The 26,170-nt window shown below is 44.2% G+C and overlaps 1 protein-coding gene across 4 annotated transcripts in view; it reads right to left on the bottom strand.

Moving 5' to 3' along the window:
• Window positions 1–3,691: 3,691 nt before the first annotated feature.
• SLC4A11 (solute carrier family 4 member 11) overlaps window positions 3,692–26,170 on the bottom strand; it is a 95,528-nt gene continuing 73,049 nt past the window's right edge. For all 4 annotated transcript variants that reach the window (XM_076335647.1, XM_076335649.1, XM_076335648.1 and 1 more), the window contains 7 exons: window positions 23,804–24,053; window positions 22,935–23,041; window positions 21,604–21,772; window positions 18,519–18,692; window positions 13,626–13,821; window positions 11,293–11,462; window positions 3,692–8,026 (listed from right to left, as the gene is read on the bottom strand). In XM_076335647.1, coding sequence (XP_076191762.1) covers window positions 7,963–8,026; window positions 11,293–11,462; window positions 13,626–13,821; window positions 18,519–18,692; window positions 21,604–21,772; window positions 22,935–23,041; window positions 23,804–24,053 — 1,130 coding nt within the window. In that variant the 3' untranslated portion in view covers window positions 3,692–7,962. The remainder of the gene's footprint in view (window positions 8,027–11,292; window positions 11,463–13,625; window positions 13,822–18,518; window positions 18,693–21,603; window positions 21,773–22,934; window positions 23,042–23,803; window positions 24,054–26,170) is intronic.

The raw sequence follows: 26,170 nt of genomic DNA, 5'->3' as shown, positions 1-26,170 counted from the left end.
ATATATAAGAGGGTCACCAACATTGCTTCTAGGGCAGCTCATGCTGATGGAGGCCAGAACTGGCCCTATGTGTGGAGGGTGAATCCCACAGGACATGGAGAGATGCAGTGGCCGGAGGCAAGGAGCAAGTTTGCAGACTCTGGCTCCTCTCAGATGACGCTACCAGACCCAGAGGGCTTGTGTTCACGTGCAAAAAGCCCCTCTTTTCTGCAAGAGTGAGCTCCTCAAAGATCCTGATGGGCTAGAGGGAGCTGGAGGGCAACTATCCAAGCCTAGGTCCTGTGGTAGGTAACTAGTGAATTTACTCCTTGGAGAAGCGGATCATTCTCAGGCTCCCATGCAACACAAAATTCACTAGGTTTTGGGCTCATCTCTGGTTTGGATGATGCCAAGGAAGTCAGAGCCACAAGGGCAATGCTAGCCAGGTCCAGACGCTCTCAAGTGCGCCCTATCAGGTAAAAGGTGCAGTTATTTCTTACACTTCCCCATTAAAGCATGAAGGAATCCCATTTTTGGCTCCCCAGACTCCCACGGGTAAAGACAACACGTGTCCTTACATTCACAGTTGAGATGCTCAAATGCTACAAGCGTTGGGGATTACAGAATATCTCAGCTATAGGAATCCCCACCGGTCACCAGAGAAATACGTACATCGGCACCAGGAGAGAAGCCCAAGCAATGCTGGGAGCTTAAGGTTAAAAAGGACACCGATTAGGCACAAAGTAGAAATATATAAACAGTATATTTCTTTTTATTTTCTTTTTAAATACAGAGTTTCCTTATACAATAAAGGAATTCCCTCTCCCTCCCCCCCTGCCCCAAGCAAGTCTTATCAAAAGAAATCATTCACTGTAAAATCAACACTAGATAGAGGCATGCGCTTTAAGAGCATATTTAGCAAGTGCAGTATCTATAGACCATATCTCCCTAAATAGGAACATGTGCTTTCCCTCACTTAAAATAGTTCCCCAGCAATCTGTGACGGAAACCTCCTGGTCACCGAACACAGAAACGTTTAACCAGTTACATGCCATGTGACACGCTGGAAAATAAACCCACCGCTGGTCTTCTCCCGACATGCTGCAGACCGCCCCAGCCAAGCTGCTCCGCTAGCCTTCGCCCGCACCGACACGGGACGCAGGATTTGAGATGAGCCGGCTCTGCCTCAGGAAGGTTTCTCCTCTTAAATCACCTCCTCGGAGCTTGCACCGCATTTAACACTCCAACAAGAGCAGGAGGGGAAGTGAGGGAGTATTTAAGATACAGCCCCTTCTCAGGTGGAACGAAGGGGAAGGGGGTTTGGTTTGCACTAAAGTTCAGGAGCACATACTTCGGAGAAGTAAAGTTTTTTTGTCTTTAGTAAGACAATATTCCTGTTTTCTGGGGTAATATCTGTGTGGGAACGAGGTACAACTTCACATCAATAAAGAGGACAGGGAGAACAGAGGAGCTAAACACTTCTGAAAATAACAGAGCACTAAGCCACCTTATTAAATCAGAGTACCTCCGCCAAACCCGAGAGGCTGAAATCCTCAAAGGGTCAACAGCACAATAAGCTTCTCGCTTTCCAGCAGCTGCTGCGCTTTAGCAGCTGAATCATGCTTTCCCCCATGGGAATAGATCCACTTAGACCTGCCGGGCACTTCAGATCACAGCCCGGCACCTGCTGGGGATGGACACATCCAACGCGCATCCCAGCAGTCACAGCTTCCAGACATGGGCAATTAAACCAGGGCCCTAATTACACTTTGGCATCAGAAGTCTTAGAGATGGGAGGTAGCTGCTAACACCTGGGCAGACAAAGGAAGCTCCACAATGAAGATGTGAATCACTTAAAAGCCTATTTATGCAGGCTGGGACTCTGCTAGGGATGCAGCTTGAAGTCAGTGGCACTGGTCCCAAATCTGAGAAGTTCAGAACTACGCGATGCTATAGATATACGCTTTAAATAATAGAAAGGTGGCTAACACAGCTCCCAAGGTAAGCAGTTTATGGAGAGGAGGGTACACTGCATGAGCTTGGTCATGTCACTCAGATGGCAAGTCAACCACCTCCTGAAAAGAGATCACCTGCAAAACCGGAGATGCCACCTCTCACGGCACCAAGGGCTGCATCTTCTGCTCCAGCCACATCTGGGAGAGACCAGCACGGCCACGTTACCCTGCCATCACTCACACGGACACTTGCAGAAACCATCTAAGTCATCCAGTCACGTGAAACTTATCTAAACTCAATGCCTGGAAAAAGCGTGCCAAGACACCGATCGTTGCCGATAGAGCGAGAACTGATCTCGGCCCTTCAGCAAGCCTCCCAAGCACTGGAACTGATACTCCAGCCCTTGAATTTGATACGCTGATTTTCTGCAAAACCCCGATCACGTAACAAATACTTCACTGCCAGAGAGCTCCTTTTTTTTTTTTTTGCATGCTAAGAGCAAAAAGCCAGCATAGCTCAGGTCAAGAGGGAGAGAATTTAATTGCAAACTGTTTTTTTCATCTCTTTGCCATTTTGTTCACCTTTGGGACTCCCACCTGCAGCTAAGTGAGGGACATCAATACCTTTTGCAGGAGCAAGAATGTGTCACACAGACAGCCAACTGAGATGCCACATGCATCCCCCTCTCCCGCTCCCAGAGCAGACTTCAGGTCTCCAAGTAAGCAGCTCTTTGCAGCGGAGATGCAGATGGAGAGCAGAAGGCAGCATCTCCCCCAGGACAAGCTCTTAATATTTAATGCGACATCAGAACAGTGCCAAGTGATCCAAGCTCATGCAGAGTTTTCTACAAGGGAAAGACAGACACAGCCAAGGATTGTCTTAGTTTGAAAGGAAAACACACAAAAGCTGAAGAGGAAAGTGCTAATTTGTATTTCTAAAGCATGTACTCTGGCAACTCCCTCGTCTGTCTGCTCTTTACACAATATTGATGGTTTGCTCTTTGCAACCAGATCTGCAGCCAGTAGTGTAATGGACAGGGTTTGGTACTTAAATGCCTTAATTAGATATGAAAACAATTAGCGAAGACTATTCTCTTCTAACATCCACAAGCCTCAGCACAGATAGAAAATGGGGCAAACCCATCCCATTACGTCTATTTAAGTCATTTTGGAAGCTTGACAGATGAAAGGAGGACAGCCCAACTGGAACACTGCACCATAAAGTAATCATCTAAAGAGATGCAGAAGACAGAGCAACTGTAGGACAATTATGAATCCTTCATAATTGCCTATTATGGCAAAGCCAGCCCCCAAGGGAGCAGCCGCTGCCACGCTGCTGCTCAGACACAGGCTCTAGTTCTCCAGAGAAAAATACCCACTCAGCACTTTGGCAGCATCTCCACAGTGGGGATGCCAGAATCAACTTCCAGAGAAGGCCTGGGGAAGATGAGAGCTGGGTCAGGAGATGACAGAGAAAGTGGCCTGCACTGAAGTTTTGGGGGGACGGACACAAGACATAAGCTTGAGCCAACCCTGGTTCTGCCCGTTAACCTTCCAGGTAGGTAGAAACACTACGAAGGGCAGATACAGAACACAATGAACAAGAAAAGCTTGCTCAAGGAATAACATGAACACATGTCAACAGACAGGGTAGATACACACATAGTAGGACACAGACTGGAAAACAGGAGGTGCTTTTGGTGACATAGCATGTCTCAGGTCCCTTTTTTGTTGCTGAGAACTCCACCAAAAAAACAACCCCAAAACCTTCCCTCCCACCCCCGAGTGTTCTCCAGCTACATCCAGCTTTGGCCAACCTCATGTTTCTTCAAAGAGTGTCCACAGAACACAGTTCAGCAGCAGCTTCTAAAGCAACCAACTACGATATGTGAAAGTTTACAGCTTCAGTCTCTTGGTACAGCTGAGGATATGAACCTTTTGGGGAGAATCGTTTGACCTACAGTATATGGAAATGCGACCATCTACCGTATTTGTTTTCGGAGCACCCCAGTTCACACAGGTCATCAGGAAGTATGTATCACGTCCCACGGTTGTTGGGCTCATCTTGAAGCATTTCAGCAGATGGCAGCTCTGAAGCAAACCAGTTGAATTAATTTACTCCATCCCCATCCTTTCGCAGCAATGCACTGATGCATATCCAAGTAGAGCTTAACTTTTATTAATAGCTTCAAATGTTGATGCCAGAGAATTTGGGGATGGTTGCTAGTGAAGTTGTCAGATTCGCTTCCTAAGCAATCAAAAAAGTGCTATGCCGCCTGTTCAGCAGTCCATGTTTTCACCAACTTTCCTTAATTTACATGGAGAAACACATCTGTTTCCATACATACCGTGTCAACAGTATTTTTGAAGGCAACAAAATAAGTCTCAGACCAACAAAACTATTCAGGTATAAATCCAATTTTAATTGTCAAGCTAACTTCTAGCTCCTACATTCAATGCAAGGATCAAAAACTACAAGTTTGAGAGTAGAAGTTTATTCTATCCCCAGTTTCTGATCGTTTTGGCAGCTGTCAAAAGTTAATTCCAAAATCCACTCGTTTCAGAAGCTTTTTACTACCTTGCAGTTCCAGGTGAACATCATGGACTCTCTTAATAGCTATCGACATCTTTCAAACCCAGTTCTTTGGCAAGTTATACATAGCATTGTGCATATATAAAGAGCTTATAATAAGACTTCTTTTACATTCTAATTGTCTTAACCTTCACAGAAGTATTAAAGTGCTCAATCAACTCTGAACAAACTCTCCTTCCCTAGTTAGCCTACTTCATGGAAACGCCTGCACTTAAGTCAGCAAAACCAGAAGCAAACAAGAGAAAAGGTACTTGTATGAAAAAATCCTCTGCAGGATCATTAGAACCCCTTATGAGCCAAGAGGCTTCGAGTCTCACATCTCCCTTCTACCCATATATCGAGACATGGGTCCAAGCGTTCAACCAGTCTAAGCCACCACAACTTCTTTTCCCGAGTTGTGCTGATTTCCCATCAGTTGATTCTTTGGCCCCTGACTTCTGTAGAAAGAAAACCCTGCAAAACAGAATCCTATTGATGCTACAAAGAAAATATGAACGCTGAAGTCATACTGGTAAAGCAACAGCGATAAAAGATATAAACAAGAGTTGTGAAGGATATTTAACACCCCCCCCCAAGCTATCTGGATTTTAAGTGATCTCAGTTAGCAACATTTGACACTAGCTGAAACTAATGCTTTCGAAAAGGCTTTAAATGGGGACATTTTTGGTCCTTCTGAGTGGGGGGGATGGAGGGTACATCTCAAAACTATTTCTTCTGGCAAGACCTGCATGCCAGTTCACCCCACCATGCTCTGTATTGGAGGAAATTTCACCCAGGGCCTCTGCTCCTCCTCAAAGAGGACCAGAGCCACGTTCCCTTGGGCACGTCCTCTCCTTCCTCCAGCCACAGCATCCACAATATGATTTAAACCAGCCCACAGGGTGACTTCTTCCTGCCAAGAGCTGAGACACCAGAAATGCAACCCCAGGACACGTGCGTTTAATAGCTCACTCAACCACAGGATGACGCTTTTCATTCTACCTTTGGTTAAATCTTTTGACATCCGCGGGAAAAGCATGTTATTTAAGCAACATCAGGCCTTTACACTCCCTGTCTTACAACAGGTACTGAATTGTTTTGCTGTCATCTGCTCTTTTTCCGTTGACTGAAGATCAGACATGCTTTTACCACCTCCGCCTTTGCACTGCGCCCTGAAATCCTGTTTGCTGACTGTTTGCCCCGTTTCTACGCGTAGACCTTAGTAACAGCTATTAGTGATCACATCATAGAAATGACTCAAAAAGCTCGGAAATATTGATGAAGGTGGTCAGAAGCCACGGTTGTATTTATACCTGCTGTCACGCCACTTATCAGACATGGCATGAGTTAACACCCCTGCTACCCAAGACTGAGAGCCAAATGTGTGGTATTACCTGCTTTGACGTGCTGGGGTGGTCATCCTGACCCTGAGACTTCTCAGCAGTCCCACAAGAGTTGGTTGGTGCAGCACAAAGGTCATGCTTTCAAGGTCACGCGATGCGGTTTTGCTTGCTAAGCTGAGGGCTTTCCCCTGCGATTGCTCTGGGAGATATTAGCCACGGCCACGTTCTTGGGAACACTCTCACTGCTCTCCTCCATCAAGTATCAATACAAAAGATGAAGGGTTTCATAAGAAAATAAAAATTTAGTTTTCCATACATGTTTTAAAGCCGTAGGCAGCTACATTAAGATGAAATACCGTCTGATATTTAGTGCAAATACACCAAATCTTCAGTGGCTTGAGCCTGGCTTAGTTTTGGCATACGAGCTTTTTACCCAATGCCTTCCTCCCTCATTACAGAGTTCATCTTCCTCATCATGCACAGGAACACCCAATCAGTAGGGCATATGCTGATAAAAACTCTGCACCATTTACTGGGCAAGCAATTGGTAAGAAACACTTCTGTGCTAATAATATATTTGCGTTTCATTTTGTATTACCTTTCTTCCCTCATTTCTGCTGTTTTGGAAGTTCATTATCTTCAGAGGTCCACGTTTTTCTTAACACTCTACCTGTGATCTGTAGCGTGCAGCAAAGGGCAAGCACGGAACTAAAGGGCAGCTAGTTTCACAGTACTCCAAATAATAAAACTGACCATAGTACAAGCAAAATTAAATAAACTGAAATATAAAAGACAGCAGAAGTTAGATTCATCCAGAAATATAATATAATGTCTGGGAGTGGGGAAAACTGGAGATTAGCTACAAAACAGAAACAATGAAATGACCAACAAATATTGATTAGGTGAAAGAGAAACTTTCATTGCATGCTGTACATTAAAATTAAATGCAAAATTCACATGTTGGAGCATCAAGACAGAATGATGAAGGTCTCAAGCCACAGCAAGAAGCAAGCAAAGGAACACCTTGAATAAAGCAACGCATGAACAAAAACAGTAACCGAGCAGCTTCAAAAGGAAAAGAGTGACCGTATCTCAAATGAGAAAAAGCAGCACTGAAGCAGAGAACAAGTATATGGTCAAGACATCACGGGTAACACTGACTGCACAAAACACTTGGTATTTTGAAAGAATCAGGCCTATTTGTATATCTATGCAAAATATATACACAAATCCATATGTATATATGTACACATAGGCACTACTGTACATATGTATATGCAACCATTAACACAACTGCCCTTTGACAAGTTTCAGCATCTGACTCTGGGTGCAAGCAAGAATGTTGCAGTTGTGCAAAACTACACTTCTGTGTTTGATTACCGAGAAGTAATGGCAGAAAGATCCAAAATAATTCCCCAAATAGCTTAGACCCAGGTGCAGTTTCATCAACATCACCATGCGAGCCCAACCTCTGAACATTTCCAGCTCATTTGTAGAAATTAAATATTCATCCAAAGCCGTGGACTGTATCAGTACAAATTATATGTTTCCAACCCTGCTAATCTGTAGAGATGGCCAGACATCTCTCCTGATATCAGTGGTTTATCATGAAGCCATCCCACCCAGAATACCAATTGGGGAATACTGGATGCATGGGAAATTGAATTCAAAGGCCAGAACAGGACTGTCATTCTGTAAAAGAAGGGTCAGTTGCTGTCCTTAGTGTTTTGGAAGAAGAGGATGTGGTGCATAAAAAAAAAGATTCCCCCCACCCCTCAAACAAGGGAACACGTGACAACTCTGAGAACGCATGCTCCAACCATACGGACATACTGATCTTCGGGGTTTCCAGTTTTGGGATGTGGAAAGTAGGATTTCCATAAAGCTTGCTTGCCTCACCACTCCAAAGAGCATCGGCCTCCCAAGTCCAAGGCTGTTTTGGTCTGACGCTTCAACGCTCAATTGGTCTTTGATATCTGTGCATTACCAACGCCATATTAGAGCAGAAAGTGGTGAAAGAAAGAACTGCAGATAGATTGTTCTACGCCTCGGCAAAGCTGCCCTTCAACTCCAAAAGAGCTGTCCTCACTGCTCCACGGGCGGAGGACCCCGTTTAATGCTCTGCATCCATAGCATCCAAGTACTTGGCTTCGATGATCCTAGGAAGCAGGTTATACCTAAGATTGAACCAGAGAGATAGCATTAGTGCCTGTTTACCGTCGCGTAACATTTTGTTTGTCTGTCCCGAGACTCTCGGTTGAGTTTGTCCATGGCCGCGCATACAAAAGATTCACCCAGGTAAAGGGGAGATGAAGTGGGGGAAGTTAGAACAACCAAATCTGCAAGCAAATACAGCATTTATAGGAATAACAGTGCAGAGCTCCTCCTAGAAGAAGCCTCCTCAATTTCAGTTGAAGCGGAAAGAGATCACTCTCATCCTCAAGGAGAAAAAAAATATCTTTCCTAGAACACTCTGTCACCACAAAGTCTTAAAGGTGCCAAAAATGTACCATCTCACCTGACCCACAGCTATGCTCCTGGTTTGTGCTGGGGAGGCAGGCAATAGCTTCCTGCTGCCTCCAGTTTGCTAGTGGGTAGGTTACTTTGCCAAGAATCACCATTTACTTCTCGTTTCTACCTTCTTCACCACTTTTCCTATAGTTTGCCAACACACAAACCCCACCTGATGCAGCCTTACTCATTATGACACTATCACCACCAGGCACTGAGAACTCACAGGAGAAACCCTCCTCTAAAGTTACAGGGCTGGCTCAAAGACCTGCATATGAGGGTTATTTGTCTTGCACTTCCTCAGTTCTCCAAGAACCCCAGCTCACTCCTTTCAGCTCTCCCACAAAGAAGCTTTAATAGACAACCCGGAAGCTTTAGACTTCGTGCTTTTTCTAAAGACCGTCAGCAAGACTTGAGACCATGGCAAGAGGCTAAGGAGGGCTGTGACGTTCATTCCTCCAGCTGCTGGTAAGACTCCATCCCCACCTGGTGTCTGGCTTCTCCACTGGATCATGGAGACAGTGATTCCCTTACTTTTGGGGTTTGTTTTTTATTTGTTTGTTTGCAAGAACGTCCTCATGAATTAACCTATTTGGGTGAGAAAGGCAAGGCACTGTAACAATACGCTATGAAGCTGCTCTCATTAAATCCTACTGTGCATTTAGTTTGACACTTTTCCTTGCTTAACAAGGAAGCTATTCTTCAGCTGTTAAAATAAGGCACAAAGCACTAGAAAGCCAGTTTAAGACTTGGAAGGGCCTTTTCAATAGCTATGCAAGAGATCCCAAGCAGCACTTACTTCTGAGAAGTACCAGGATCTGCTTAAATAGACCTGTCATGAAATAAAATGCTTGAGAGCCATGGGAGCACAGATAAGCATCACAGAGAACTTGGAAAGAAGATCCTTCCTCTCTGAGCAACTTTAACCTCAGTACTCCTCACAGCAGGGATTAGAGCGTAACAAAAAACTAGTCATCCCAAAGTTTTGAATCAAAGCCAGGAACTGGGGATACCCAAAGAGATCACATTTTCTCCTAACAGGCCGTGCTCCACTGCAATAACGAGAAGCCATTGAAATCCATTATCCTTCACATTAAAACTACACCAGTGGAAAAAGATGGTCCCTCACCACTGACAATGCAAATCATGTATCTAATGCTGTCGGACAGATGGAAATGTGGCTTTGAGACAGACAACATGGCTGGTTTTCTGGATGGGACACTGAGCCATGACTCACTCATCTGGGTTTGATTCTTGACTTTGACCCCTGGCTACTCTCCCATCTCCTCTTCCTCCCTTCACTTTTTAAAAAAGAAAAGAAAAGATATTTCCTTTCTTCTAGTCCTTCTCATCTATTTAGAGTGCCAATTGTTAACTACAGAGCTCATGCATCATGGTGCTGCCTTCTCGGCTGGAGCCCACAGAAACCGCATGAAGGCAAAAGAAATCAGAGAAAGGAAAGCAAGGGCAAATTTCTGTAGTGTGCCAGGTAGCACCATGTTCCCCTTAGCAGCAGGGCTGATTATCCAGCTACTAGAAAAAGCTGCTCTGGAAAGAGACAAGTTCACAACAGAGCTAGCATAAGATGACAGTATCTTATTTACTCAAAAGAAGATATATTTGCACCCCTAAATTATCTAGCTCTTATTACAAAATCAGGTTCTTTGACACAGCACTCTCTCCACACTAATTTAGCTTATTACACTACGTCCAATACTTGAGTGTTTGGCAAAGAGAGTGTCCCACGTTTTCTTTTCTGTACTGAGCTGCTCTGTGCAGAGATTTGCAATTCCCACAAGAGTCAATCATCCAGCACTGCACACAGTTGAAGTATTTACCGGCCACTTAACCAGTCATCCAAAGTGACGCCTACGTGAAGGGTGTGCGAGAGACTCTTACCGTAGGAACAATAATTTCAGTGTTTTCCAAGATTTTGTCTTTAAAAATCCAGCCCAAATAGCTCTAACCTGATCCTGTTGAAAGCCATGGTAGTTTTGATATTTGCTTTTGTTTTGGAAAGAACTGGAGCCATCTTTATCACCCGAGGAAACCGCCGCAATAGCTGCCTTGGCAGATGATCACACTGGTAGCCCTGAACTTTGAGATCAGACAGAAAATCTCCGAGACTGCAAGCTCAAACACAACCAGATATCGCTGGATGCCACGCTGGCCTAAAAATAATCAAGTGGACTTGAAACAGAGTTCCTTCCAAGATCTTATTATGGCTTCTCATTACATCCAAAGGATGGAAAGCATGAATGATTTAACTAGAGAATGACTTAACTAGAGAATGATGGGCAGTCACTGTTAATGAACATTAAGGAAGAAATTTGTTAAATTTCTCAATGAGTCTCTCTCAAGACTGCAAGCTATTGTGGGGTCCTCCCAGTTTTAAAGATACATTTTAAGCCTAGATGTGGCCAGTTTGACCTAACTGATCATTGGCAACGGCATTCAGCAGTGCAGGTCTGTAAGGTCACCACAGCACTGGATAAGAGATAAGAATTTCTCTTAGGAAAAGTTTCTAGCTCTGCTCTGAGCACAGGCCTTAGGAAATCAAATTGCAAAGCAATATGGAACATTATCAAATACCTAGAGGGAAGGCTCAGACTACAGCTTCTCAGGAAGATCAGGCATCTCACAGGCACTGCCAAAGGAGACTTATTTGCCTCTCTGCTAGCTAGAAGAAGAGTACCTGCCAGCCCAGAACCCTCTGCACAACACCCAGCATCAGTGAAATCACAGGCTCTCAGCATTATTCCTCCTCAAGCCTGAACAGCTGGTGAAGAGGTCACCATCACCCACTTCCAGGATCTGGCTACTCAGGAAAGTACTGGCTGCCCTTCTAGACTACTCAGACTTCCTGCAGTCCAAGCCTGAAGACAAAAGGCATGGGAGACAGGGAAAAAAAAAGGGCAGCCAAGCTTCGTACCTGATTGGGATCATCCCTATCATGATGAGCGGGAAGATCATCTTCATGTAGGGCAACGGTGACATGCCGAAACCACAGAGGATGAGGAGCTGCAGGACCTGCAAGCCTGTGAAATAGTGGATCTTCCTCTGGGGCACTCTGCGGATGTAATGTGTCGGAGGATAAGCAGTCTGGGAAGAGAAGAATTACACGTTAGACATGCAGCAACCTGGACTCGTGACTGCAGAATGTGGCACAGGCTTTTGAATGCAAGGGTTTTAAGGAAGTCATCAATTTACACACACAGAGTGCCTCAACATCAGAGTCCTTAACAGGTTCAACAGCTGAATGCAGGATTTGTAGGGTTAAACAAATGCCTTAAAGCCACAGAATTGGCAGCAACACACAGAAGATGACTGGGCACTAGGAACCTGGAGAAGAAAAGACACACCACACAGCTAAGATTGCCTTTGGGAGCATCTGGAGTGCAAGAAAATATCTTGATAAGTACAGTAATGAGATTCCCCTGAGTAGGATTACCAGGGCTTTGCAGCAACATGTGAAGTGCCTGTGGGGGTGTGCAGGGGGGTGATGGTAAGCAGATGCATTCGGGTGTCGTTACTGCTGGATGGTTTCTCCACCTGAAGCCCAGCCTCTCATTATTGTACAGCCTTCTGTTCTCTGCTGATCAGACTCCATGCTTGCCCCTGGTGGTCTCATTTCTTGGCTGAACCCCAGCAGGGGAAGACCAGGAGATGAGATTGGGGAGGTGCGGGAAGAGGCTGTACTCAGACTGCAGTGATTTTCTCAAGTCATAAAAGCTATTCATTTTTGAGAAAAAAAAGTGACATTAATAGGCTAAATATCGCTCGTGGTTTCTTTTGACAGTTACTTGCTCATGTCTGAGCACAGGCTTTGACTCACTGTCTATACATCAATGAAGAGTATGAGCGACTGTCTGCTGGCACTGATACAGACTCAATGGATTTCAGATTGTGCCATGACTCATTAAAAAGTTTCCAGAAAAGGGAGATCTCCATATTTGAGAATACTTTTTAATTTTCCAAACCAAAGCTTGGAAAATTCCACACATAATTTGTACTAAACCCAGAAGTAATATTCCACATACATCAGTAACTATTCAATCCTCATTCAAAAATTGACATGACAAAGGTAATCTTTACCCGGATTTCACAGTTTTAACCTCTGGGATGTAATATTAGAGATCAAGATAGATTAGCAGACATGCAGAGCCAAATGTTGGGCTTATTAAGCCCTTGACACTTGTTACATAAAAGAAGGTGAGCTGGAGACTCGCTGTTGCTCCCAGGTACCACGTACACTGCAAGCTAACACCTTCTTAGCACTTGTCATAGAGATGGCTTGAAAACAGATCTTCCAGATTTGTTTTCATCCCACATCAGAAGGGTTTCAATACGGCAAGTAATTTAATTTTGAGTTTAAAATCCTACCTCATGGTATTTCACACACAAGTCAAAATGAAAATGTAAAATCTAACAAAAAATTACCTATTCTGAAGCTTTGTTGGGGAAATCAAAGATCACCATTTACTGACATTATGCATGTGCTTTTTAATTTTTTTTTTTATTTTAAAATGCACGTACTCTGCAGCTGACAGACATCGCAGTGGGTTTTTAAAACACTTTTTACAAACACTCTACATTCAGCAAGCAACAGTTTGTGCAATTGTTTTTTTAAAAAGGCACTGTTTGAATGTATTTTTGGTTTGCACTCTACACAGTTTAGGGGGTGTCTTCACTAGTAGCAGCTATCCTGGCTCCATTCACGCACTCATTTTTGCCTTCTGGAGACAGGGGCTCCAGAGCAATTCTTAGCAGTCTGAAAAAGAGAAGGACTATATCCAAGACATTGCTCCGAACAAGAAAGCTCAAACGCTTTTGTGGCAGGGAAATGCAGGAAGCAGTTTATGCAGAATTTCAGAGACAGACAAGATGCAGTGCAATTCTATGAACAATTCAGCTACCACTTTTTTTTAACCCAACAATAACCATGCCACTTTTGTTGTGTGACACTGCATTATTCTCCCACTCATTTGTCCGCTTTAATGGAAAAGACTTCTCTTGCTCATGTCTCAGCGGCAGCCAGGCTAAACTAGAGACCATCAAGTTTCACTCCCTCTTTGCAGAGAAAGGCGAAAGGGATCTGCAAAGTGCAGGCTGGAGCTGGAAATCAGCCTACTGAGAACATGAGTTTTGGGGGTAACCCCATTCCCAACACCAGCTTCCGCATGAGCTCCTGGCACGGTTTGGTGCTAAGGTTGTAAATACAATTTCCTTCTCTGTTCCATCAAGCTGGTGCCCCGGACCGCGTACCTGTTCTTTGAGCAGGAGAGCTACCCTTTCAAAGAGTTGGTTCCCATCAATGGAGGTCAACGCGATGTAGAGGAAAAGGCCATAAAGGACCGGCTTTGGAATCCACTGGAGAGGGAAAGGAAGGAGCAGGAGCGAGAGGCCAACCAAGAAGTTTGCCACTAGACTTGTCAGCCGGGTCTCCTTCACGCTCACAATCCTGAAAGCAAGAAAACAGGGATTAGGGGAGTAGGATAACATCCCAGTATCCACGTAAGCTTATTGCTGGGGCTCACTACTCTGCGTAGGTGCAGGACACGTGCCGCTCGGGAAAGGGAAACTCATCTCCACTGCACTGAGATCAGCACTTCTGGCCCCGTGCTGACACTGAGAAGGCAGAGCTCTGCTGGATCCAGGCCAGGCACTTAATCCACAGCTCAAACACAGCAGCTGGAAAAATGCCAAATTCCCCTTCTGCAAAGCTCCACAGTTCCTATCCTGAACTAAACTGCCCTCTAAACTAGTTCTGTTTAGCACATTGCAAAAAAAAAAAACCAAAACAAAAAAAACACCAAAAAACCCAAACAGGCAAGGCTCCTTTTCTGGGCAGTAATCCTTTCCTCAATTTACCTAGTGCATATGCAATTGGCTTTTACCCAAAAGAAAACTCAGTGAATTCTATGGGAACTAATGAACCTCTTGTAAAAAAAAAATCTGCACTCTCTTGACTGAGAGTCAGCATTTTTAATGTATATGAGGATCTCCTTGTTTATATGAAAGGGAAAGCTGAGTGCACTACGCAGGAAGCTAGAAATTTAATTTTGCTGTGGATAATAGCAGTTGGGCTGCAAATGGCCTATTACCATGCAAAACATGTAATTAATTAATGCAAATTTTCTAGAGCTGACAGACCACAGATTGATTTTTTTTTTAAGGGGGGGAAGACTGACAGGAAAGCATGCAGCAGTTTTCAGAGCCTACTTGGGGGGTGAGGGGAGGTTGCTTTGTCTTCTTTTTACTTCAAGTAAATCTGTGAGCATCTCCTAGTTTGAAAAAAAAAATTACCAGAAACAATAGGAGGAAGGAAAACCCCTCATCTTTCAAGACTACTTATAAATAGAGAAAAGGGGGATTCTTAACATAACTTTTTTGAGAAGATAAATCCACCAATTCGGTGGATAAGCTAGTGAGTAAATCCCCCTATTACCAGGAGAAATTCTTGTCCATAGGCTGTTTTGGTGTCATTTAGTGGCCTCATTCCCTGGATGTGAGCCCTCATATTCCACATTAACCCTGTACACAAAATACTCTGAAGATTAACACAAAAGCCAGCCACAAGATCTATCAAAACACATTTCCCCCTTTTAAATATGCACTGCTGGGACTTCGTAATCCCTTCTGTCCTAAAGAAGACTGCTTCCCAGCAAATTCTTTCAATATTAAGTTTTTGAGAGTCTTGCTTATAAGTAAGGTCAGGTTGAAGTTCAAATCTGTTTATACATTCAAGAGCATAATGAAGCTGTGGGGATACAGGCGCCTTCCACACCTGTATTTAGAGAGAGAGAGAGGGAAAGGGTAACAGCCCTTGCTCTCAGGATTTGGGTAACATGGCAGAATTAACACGAGCAGTTGTGAGACCTAAGGAGCAACAGATACCACAAACAGTACACAAAGTCCTGAGGACAACACTTGAATGCCTCGGTGAGTAACGGGGCAGATCACACATACTATCTAGGATTACCAAGACAGGATGCACAGAAGAGCCACAGGAACCTCTAAGTAACCTCCCCTCTCCCCGGCTAGGTGTAAACAGCAGAAACCACAGCTTTTCTCCTTCCAAACAGATTTTGTTCAGATCCTCATACAAGTCTCCTATGTCAAGAGGTCCCTGACAATGCCTAGAGAAGCCGAGGGACAGTAGAGCACTTCACTCTCTGATCTGCAGACCGCTCTTGCCAGCTCTGGAAGAACTTGGACATCACCTAGGTGGATATAGTTTGGCACCCTTTTCACTGCCTCCAGGTCTGGATCACCACAGAACAGAAGTCTTGGAGATGACAAAGCCAAGCAGCTTAAAGTGCAACTGTGAGAGCTTATTCAGAGTAATTTGATAGTCCTATAAGGAGTGGTCAGACTACTTCAGAGCTACCAGCACCACTACGAGCCTCTCAAGTGGCCCAGTAAAGCAGGAGCGAAAGGATGCACTAACTGATTTAGCCTCATCCAGGTACAGCAAGGGTTCCCCTGGCTTCGTCATTGGGCAAGCTACAGAGGAAGCATTTCTGCTATTTCAGGCAAAGATCTAACCCACTGCTGGGGATGCTTGCGACCTGCAAGCGTCAGTCTGAGCACAAACAAGTCTGCTAGGTTCCTTGCAAGTGAAGTCAGGCAAACCAAGAGCTCAGGATCAAAGTTAGATATGAAGCCACCACATTTCAATCAGATGCAAGTCTGCAATTACAAGAACAGCTCAGAGTAGCAGCCCTTTGGTAAGGGATTTTTGAAGTTCATGAAATTTTCTGCCTGTCATCTCTTGGGGATGGAGCAATCACAGCACTGAAGAGTCTTTGATCACATACAAGATGTACTGCAACTACTACTGTCAGCTCCTGCTAATGCCACTTAAAGTAGACTGGAATTTCTTATCAGAACATAGTTAAAATTGCTCATCATTGACCAAACTTAGTATATCTTAGTATATACTAAGATATACTTAGTATATCTTTAAAGTTCTTCCCAGCTTCAAATTGGTCTTTTGCCAATTCTAGCACCTTTCTTATTTCCAGGGTAAGGACATCAAGAACAGTCACATTAAGTCAATAGAAGATATCCAGTAATTTGCATGTGTTCAGAATCTGGTTTGGCCCTTGAGGAAACAGCTCCAGAAAGCCTGTACTGCAATGAAAATGAAGTAATTAATGGAGATTAAAGAGCATAATCCAGGCTCATTTCCCCAGCATCCTTTAAATATAGCTAGCACAGGATTAGCCATTCCCTACCTCTTCCGTATGAGCAATGAGACCCTTTTTGCAGATTGCCACATGAAACTCAAGTGGTTACTCTACAGGGGAGAAAATTTTGCTTTCATTGTGACAGATCTTTATTCTTGTTTATATCATCATCCTCACTGAGAGCTTTGAGTCGAGTGCAGGAAAGGAGCCTACCAAGGGAGCCAGCGCTGAAAGAACTCCTGATTTTCTAATTGGGCTTCAGTACATTCTTTTTCAGCTGAGCTGGCTAAGAGAAAAAAGAGACAACATTGCTTGGAGCCTCCTGTTTATAGTTCGATGCTTTGCAGAGAACAAAAAGCTTCAGTCTCAAAGGGAGTTCAGATAACTAGGAAATCCTCGTTCCCTTCTTCACTCCCAATATCCAGTTCACAGCACTCACTTACGTACCAATTTGCCTCCAGCAGAGGAAGAGCTGTGCCGCTAGGGAACACGCTTAGTGAGATTAGGGCATCCCTCAGCCCTTCCAGGATAATCACTGGAGCCATATCTAGGTTAGCATGGCCAAAGAGGGCTCTCCGATGCCCTTTTTGGACAGCTGGGTGAAGGAGCAGAGGACAAGGGCAGAAGGCAGTCCTTAATTCAGGCGGAGGACTTGACTTTGTCAAGGATAAGCCAGAATGCAGAATAAAGACAGGGGGGTGGCAAAACAGGAAAAAAGCCACCAGGTATTAAAATTGACAACAGAAGACACAGGAGAGAGGCTTGGCACATGGATTTCAAAGTGTAAACTCTGCACCTCACAAAGAAATGGAGAGCAGAGGTATCCCAGAGCAGATCATGGACAGCAGGAGAAAGGGCATGGATTAAAACCCTACAGAACTCAAATTACAAAGTTGCTTTTTTGAAATAGGGTTTAGCATTTATTCAAGACAGATATAGTTGTGGGAACAACTAATACCAACACATACTAATGGGAATACAAGCCCAAGGGACCTATCTCCCAGGAAAGGTCTGTAAAAGCATCGCAGGGAGCAGCAGGACTCGGCAATTTCCAGATGCGAAAGGTGAAATCTGTCCATCACCAACCCAAAAAGCAGCCGTGCCAAGTTGGGCTGGGCCAGCTGGCACCAAGAACAGCATGAAGGCAAGACTGAAGTTAAAAGACAGACCCACTCCATCCCCCAAAGTAAATGATCACTTGGCCTCGCTTTTGATAAGTGGCAACTCCGAAAATGGAAACCAAGACAGGATTATTAAAACTCATGGCATGTTAGTGGAAATTACCACTTCTGAAGTAAAAGCACTCAGCTGTAACATACCGAGATCAAACAGACCAGATAATCTGTATTCTGGAGCAGGTTTCATGAGCAGCAAAAAAGCTGGTCTTAAATAGAAAGCTGTGACCCAGGCATGGCTTCACAGTCGCTTTTGCTTAAAAACAAGGAGAATTTAATAAGCATCTCTCCTTCCCAAAACGTGGCGGAAGATGCTATGGGAGCTCTGAAATAATGCTGCATTTTTCCTACCCTTTGTAATAACCACCAGACAGGTTTTAGGCAATGAATCAGACTGGATTTTTTTCTGGTGAAGACATCTGCAAAGATCTGGCCAAAGCATCTCCTCAGCTTTCCACAAGGATAAACCTGAAAAAGGCCTTGGCCGACTCTTCCAGAGGACAATCTGCACTGGAGTAGATGGAATCCCTGCAGGTTGCCGCCAGCCACTGACAAAAGTATAAGTTTGTCTGTTCTAAAACAAGCACTTTGGTGAAGGGGGAATGAAGCGGGGTCACAGGCCACGCTGGCTGAGGTGGCTTCATTTGGTGCATCTCCCCTCCACCTTCATATCTTGCAGGTCTTCAAGAAGACAGCTAACTCCCCAACCACGTAACCCACTGTACCCAAAGGATTAGGAAACCACAAATGAAACCAAAGAGATCCAAGACAGCTCCACGGTTCCTACTTACGTCTCATAGATGTGTCCATTTTCAACCCTCTCCTCCACGTAGGCCAGGGCACGGACGTGCATTGGGGAGTGAGGGAAGGCAGCATGGATCCACGGGAGGCCGAAGACGGACAGCCCCGTGTTAATCAGCGCAACGAGCAGGAGGTCCCAGTGATAGGCTGTTCCCTTCACCAACCTGAAACGAGGTTTTTGTTGACAGCCGTTACACCCGGTGCAAACTGTAACAAGCTGCCCTTGCTGAACCTGAGCTCGAACGCTAAACACCGAAGTGCACTTCCATGCACAGAATAGTTTCGCACTCCTCCTGCTTTACAGCCTGCGTTACATGAACACGAAAGGTAATGAAACTTGACAGTTTGCTCCCAAAGCAGTCATCTCCTGGAAAGAACAACGCTGAGCAGAAAGGCAACCCACTAAAATAACAGCCCATGAAAGTTTCATCAGTGTTTTGCCACTACATTTATTGCAGAGTCCACTCAAAACACACACGTATATCTGCTAGCAGAGTCCACATGAAGAGTGGTTAGAAACCTGGGCATGGGTTGCCAAACTATTGACACTGAAGTTTCTCCACCCGTCTTGTTTTTAACCTTGATCTCCCTCCTTCCCCACGAGCAGAACATGTGCTTGGTATGCTGCAGTAATCCCCTAATTATGTAATTGCTACTGCATGATAAGAAAATGGGACATGAATTCATTAAACTTCTGCTCCTCCTCAGTAGTCAACCAAGGAGATATGCTCCTAGCTTTGGTGAATGCAGGCTAGCCTCCCCATTTTGTTTGTGAGGGGAGGGGGAAACTGGCAGCCTTCACCAAGGAAGGTGACCACTTCACATTCGCTTTGCAAGGACTACACAGAGAGCAGCTGCTAACACTGCACTCGCATCTAGTTTAACCTTGCCATTTTTTGAAAAGGTCTGCCCCTTTCCTGAATATACCCATCTGGTACCAACTGCTCAAATACTATGAGTAGAGTTTAGAAAAAGGCTGGGGAAGGATTCAGCTCTCAGACTTTGATACCTAACTTAAAGGTCTATAGCTGTGTTTCTGCCTGGGCATCAGAGCAGACAGCAGTTGTCACCCTGACACAACATAAGGGATTAGCTGAATTGCTCTCCAGGCACCATCAACTGGAAAGGGAGCACCATTTAGGTGTCTTAATGCCACCCAAGCAAGCCCCGTTCAATACCTAAGCAGAGACTTGGAGCCATCCAAGATGCTCTAGGACATGAGGTGTATGGAGCTAGTAGACATGACTCAGCACACGAAGATCTATGCCTAATGCCTATCTCAAAGAGCAGCAGATGCCATTGTTTGGGCAGCAGAAATTTTGGGTGGGGTTCGGTTTTGGAACAAAAAGACTTGTCTCACTGCAAGTGCTTACCTCCATTGACCAAGGAGGCCACGGGGTGACTAGGTCAGGTAGACGTCTACATTGCAATGCCTCTGAAGCTGGAAGGTGCTGGCAGGAAGGGCGGGATTGTAAACACTTCCCGTGTTGGCTCACACTTTGAAAGCACGGCCCCTGCTCGTGTGCTGCTTTCTCAGAGCAAAAGGCATCTCCAGCATCCCCAGGGTTTGATTGTCCTGTCTGCCCTTTTCAGAGGGCTTTCTATGTACAAAGGCCATACATCTAACAGCAGCATCATTTTAGTCCCCTAAATGGGGACACTGGTCTCAGCAGTCTTGCAGCACTGTGTGTGGTATACACCTGCTTTGAGCAACGGATAGGCTCCACAGAGCTTGTCTAGCTCAACACACATACAAAGATCTATATGCCTTATCTTAGGTTATCTTCACACTGCCCGGCCAGCCCAGTATCCCTTGAACTGTCCCATAAGCTTGCTGTGATTATTCTCTAGCAAAGCACATCAGTGTACTTTCAGGCAAGCATCATCTTTTCCCTGTTTTTTCTACACGAGGAAATCTCTACATTTGGTAAGACACCAGATAGCACATTCTCCATTTGGCTGGTATAGACGACGGTATTTTTATTCTATGATGGTACCACAAACGGAAGGTGTCAAGTCCTAGTTTTTGCATCTCTGAAAACCCATGCCCTGATACCTGATCAGCGTAACCTCAGCCCTGGAACAAGGCATTATGAAAAACACTGTGAAGAACTCCAAAGAATATTTTACATTCCTTAGAGACAGCCTAGTGGAAAACACCAAAAGTTTAGAAGACACTCATGTTAGAAAAGAGATGACCCACTTACATTACAGATTTATGCAACACTTTACTTAAAGGCATATAATAAAGATAAGAGGAAAAATTAAGTGGTCAAAGAAAGCCAAATTAGTATAACTGAATTTGAGCTTGTCTTCTTTCCCCTCATTCAGTGTCACTCCAGCTATAAACATGGAGAATGCTAATGTATGTTATGCAAGGAGAGAACCCTCCCACGCATTACATTGGCAAAAAAGCCTCTGAGACATGGTGGTTTCCCTGGACAGAGAGTCATACACATTCGTTCTCGCTATCATACCCGATTGCAGTTGGCACAAAAACAGAGGGAATATTTTAATAGTGCAACATCTTGACTCAAGCTTGCACATAAAATCAGACCTATCAGACATCAGACATACTGGTTTACTTAACTTCCACCTTTTCAAGTGGAGACTAACAGCTCCAAACACTTTTTTCTGATGCTCAACTGCAGCATATCATGCTAGGACATTTGTGCAGCAGGTCATTGACTTTTCATTTTCAAAAAATTCTCTATACTGCAAGAGCAGTGCAAGTGTCCGTATGGGTCAGACACTCCCTAAATATCTGGAGGTACATCCACAGACCTCAAACCATACAAAATATCTACGTAACATTCACGCATAGGCAAAGAAGAAACAGGCTGAGGTAATAAGCTCATCGATGCTTTGCGTTTTTAACTCACTGCCACAATATTGGGTTTGGGGGATGGTGAGGAGTTAAGCAGTAGGGTTACTTTCATCTGTGACAACAGAAGTTCTGAAGAACATGTCCCGAATATCTTTTCTGATATTCAGATGAGCTTTGGACAAGCAGTGCTGGGAAGAGACTCGATGACATCCCTCCACAGAGGAAGAGGAGTACCGAAAGCTTTTTACCTGTTCTCTGGGGCGTTTGTGAGCGACGCCACGATGTTCTGCTCTATGAAGAAGAGCATTGACAGGAGGAACCCCAGCCCCATGGCGCTCATCACTGACCCGATGGAGAGGGACTGGACCGGGGCCAGCACGAACAAGCTCTCAGATGGGTTGTAGTTAAATTTGGACACTGGAAAGAGGAGGGGAATGATATTAGGAGGCACCTTCTTGTCCAGCCATCCACATGGACTCAAGCAATATTCTACCCACACCACAAACTATTGGGAACCAATGCAGCAAACCAGGCGTGATGCTCTGGCAAGTGGGAGCCAGAAGGCCATACAAGACAGGCTCATCTGGCTGCTTTAGTTTATTTTTTTCCTCCATCCTCTTAGAACTTGGCTGCCATCCTGATTTGACAGATTACTGCTAGTTCTAGTGAGGCATTATATGTATTTGAGCAAAACAAAAGAGGGAAACTTGTTTTCCACAGATGTGAGGCATTTTTAGATTACAAAACCTTGTTTCTAACTAGCAGTATACTCCTCCTGCTCAGTTAATCAACTGACAGAGGCTGTTTAAAACTTCCTTATATCCAACAAGCCATGAAAAGCATTTTAGTATAAAATGCCCCTACTTTCCTGCCATTGGAAGAAATGTATGACTAGGAATAAATCACACATGGCCACACATCATTTTACAATCCAACTGGATGGAATGGCCATCACAGAAAAAAGCCATTTCTTATTTGTTTCCATACATTTCCTCACATCACCCACTCACGTCACCACAGGACAATGCAATTCCTGTCCCCATTATCGCTTCCTGATATGGAAAAGCTGATCTATTTGGCCAATGAATGGTGTCTCATTTTTAGATTTCCTTGTGTAACTTAGAACTGCCCAGATACTCCGCACCGTTCCACCTAAATTAGGAAAACGTAAACTGGAGACAAAGAGGACAGACTGGGATCATCAACTCTACGTCTGTATGACTGGCAACAACCCTTCCTGCCTGCTAATTACTCTGCCCTTTGTTCTTTGCTAGAAATTGTTGATCCTCTTTATTGTAAGAGATACCTACTTTAAATTACACTGAAATTAAAAGACTCACTGGAATAATTTATCTAGAGAAAAACCTTCAGCCTCGTTTGATTAGGGGGTTGAATGAACTAAATATAATATTGAGGAAATCTGAGCTCTTAGGGTGGTGGGAGGTACACACAGTATTTGAGAAGTTATATGTAAGAAATTTGCTATTTTTTAGCAAAACCTTCCTAGGACTTCATTTCCCTTTTTCATACACCCTAAATAGCTTCCCCTAGTATTCCAGAAAATAAAAATATAACTTACTTTCAATTTCCTTGAAGATATAGGAACCCACAACAGAGAAAGTCAGAACTGAAATCGGTAAGGCACAGTCGGACAGAATTTCACGTACTCTCGCATGCAAATACGGGCTGTAATTTAAAGACAAAAAATTTCCATCAACACCACACTAGGGACAATCACTCAATCCAGATAGCATTAATGCTTTAACAAGTGAAAATTCAGTCCAGTCTTGCAATTCTAAAGAGATACTTGGAGTGAAGAATTAGTCTTTAATTCAGCCCTAAATCCTCTGGAATCTATAGCCTTTGAAGGTTGATGAATGCATAAGCAAAACCCATAAAGAAACAAGAAACTAAGATGCAAGCTAGAAAAAAAAGTCCTCCAAGCACCAATTTGTGTCTCACTTCCACTTTACTTTAATTGCTTACTCAAGCATTTCAAATGAAGAGTTTTAAGGGCAATGGGAGTAAACCCCAAATTAAGAGCTGGGCATTTGACTCCCAAGAGCACACTGATGGTACATTCCCAGTAGACCTTCCAGCACCATCAGGGATTTTTGCCCCCCAAAATGGTTCAATGCCTATCTGAGGGGAGTTACAGGAGTTCCAACATGAAATACATGGTTCACCCAAAGCTTTTTAGAAAAGTCACTTGTGACGCCAAACCAAATACGGAAGGGCATCGTCCAGTGATGGAACATTTTGTTGTGCTGCTAACATTTTCCAGGTGGCCAGCCAAGTTCATCTCTGGCTTTGGCTTCCACCGCCACTAATGGAAGAGGTTCCACCTGATTTTTCTGGGTTACAAAATTAAGATCTAAACCATTAGCGATTCCTCACAGATAATATGAAATAATCAGTAGTCTGAGCTCTAAGACTGAAGTAACTCACCTTTTCTTAAACTGATAGAGCGTATGACCAAGCCAAAGGGTACCCAACATCAACATGAGACTAAGGACGGCAGTTTCACGTCCATAATGCACATCATGCGTGCCTGTTTGATTCTCTAGGGACATGGATCTGCTCACTGATGAATTCATCAAGAAGGTGGTATTGATGCCGAGGCTTGGAATAGCATCAGTTCGTGCTTTTTCCAAGTAACTGTCTCCTGTGCGCCCATGGTAGTAATATTTCTTAAAAACTGTACAAACAACCAACAGGCAAGCATTAGGATAGGTTTGTGACAATCAAAGCAAGTAAAATAAAGTGGTTCGTTCTTGCTTGATCATGCAAGTATTAACGTTATGCTTCACCAGGTTTATAGCTCTACCCCTCACACCAGTGAAAAGAAATCAGGAGAGCTGCTTCTCTTTTAAAGACAGCGCTTTACAAATTTATTTTTCATTTATTTTAACAGGTAAAAGTTAAATTGATCTAAAGCAACACGTTTGAATTGTAAGGACTTCCAGTGCTAATTATTTACATGGTTTTGTTTCTAGCACTGGAATCACTGCTCTTAAATATATATCTATATCTATGAAGACCTACTTTCAGCAGCCTGGTAAACAAATTCCATCAGGACCTCAAAAAAATTAAGAGCAGCGAGGCTGCACAGATCCTTAAACAGACTTCAAAATGTACAGTAATTACTTTTCCTCCAAGGCTGGTCTAGATTTTAAAGATAAGTGTTGATGATATGCAAAACCTGGCAGAACATTTAAATTTACACTGCAAATTGAAAGAGAGATGCAGAGCACCTGAAGTAAACCTGTACAAGTGAAACACCCAGTAATGCCTCTGGAACTGTCCATAAATGTATTAGGTTAACTCAGAGACATTTATATAAGTAATTAACAGTTGTGAATACACTCTTGCTTTCGAGCATTTAGACAGCCGTGTTCCCACTTCTATGGCATTGGCCGGCTTCAAGCATATAAACGTGGTGTTGGGATGATTTCACCTCTTTTGGGAACAAGAGCCTGAGGTGCCACAAAGACCAAGTAAAACCAGAAGATGGGAGTTGGGCTTTGCAGCCTTAATACTCCCATGTTACATGACCAGATGGCAGCACCTGCTCGCCCCCAAACCAGTGGGATGGTACAGGAGAATGGAAACCACCATGTCAGAGCTTTGCAGTCCCTCTACCTTTCTTTGCTTTAGTCAAAATATCCCTTCAAGCTTTGCATAAGGAAACTCAAAACGTTTTAGGGCGAGACCATCCTCTTTAGGCAAAAATACAACAATCTGAAGCTTAGCCTATAATGCTCCTCACAACATTTCCTCCCACCCCCAAGTAATAATCAAGTTTCTGAAAACCCCAAGCACCTCAGCTTTTCCATCTGCAGCAGCTACAGGGAAAACAGGCAAGAAAACTGTAATTCTAAATATCTGAAAACAAGCAAACCAAAACTTTAAACGTTCTTGCAAAGCACAATTGGTATTTGCAACCACCTTGAATTTGACCGAAACACAGTTTGTGTTACTGCTGGTTTGGAGCTCACCCCAATGTAAAACGCCCCATGTTTAGCCATGCTGCCATTTTAAAAGCAGTAATCATCTTTCTTGTACCACCTTTATGTTTTAAAAGGACTCCAGGCATTCAACAAGTGGATGGGGTCAATAAGGCATGTAGGCCACAAGAGAAAAGACCAGTTACTTCACAGTCAATAATTCTGTAAACAAATTTAAAGATCATAGAAGGTTTCATAGAATCATGGAATAGTCTGGGTTGGAAGGCAGCTCTAAAGGCCATCTAGTCCAACCCCCCTGCTGTGGGCAGGGACATCTTCAACTAGATCAGGTTGCTCAGAGCCCCGTCCAACCTGACCTGGAATGTTTCCAGGGATGGGGCATCCACCACCTCTCTGGGCAACCTGGGCCAGTGTTTCACCACCCTCAGCATAAAAAATTTCTTCCTTATATCCAGTCTACAGCTACCCCCTTTAGTTTAAAGCCATTCCCCCTTGTCCTGTCGCAACAGGCCCTGCTAAAACGTTTGCCCCCATCTTTTTTATAAGCCCCCTTTAAGTACTGACAGGCTGCAAGAAGGTCTCCCCAAAGCCTTCTCTTCTCCAGGCTGAACAACCCCAACTCTCTCAGCCTTTCCTCATAGCAGAGCTGTTCCATCCCCCTGGTCATTTTTGTGACCCTCCTCTGGACCCCCTCCAACAGGTCCGTGTCTTTCTTATGCTGAGGGCTCCAGAGCTGGACGCAGTGCTGCAGGGGGGGTCTCACCAGAGCAGAGCAGAGGGGCAGAATCCCCTCCCTCGACCTGCTGGCCACGCTGCTTTGGATGCAGCCCAGGATACGATTGGCCTT

The sequence above is a fragment of the Aptenodytes patagonicus genome, chromosome 4, assembly GCF_965638725.1.
Source record: "Aptenodytes patagonicus chromosome 4, bAptPat1.pri.cur, whole genome shotgun sequence".
Classification (NCBI taxonomy): Eukaryota; Metazoa; Chordata; class Aves; order Sphenisciformes; family Spheniscidae; genus Aptenodytes; species Aptenodytes patagonicus.
The sequence above is the reverse complement of the archived record's forward strand: the minus strand, read 5'-3'. Positions and strand labels throughout refer to the sequence as shown.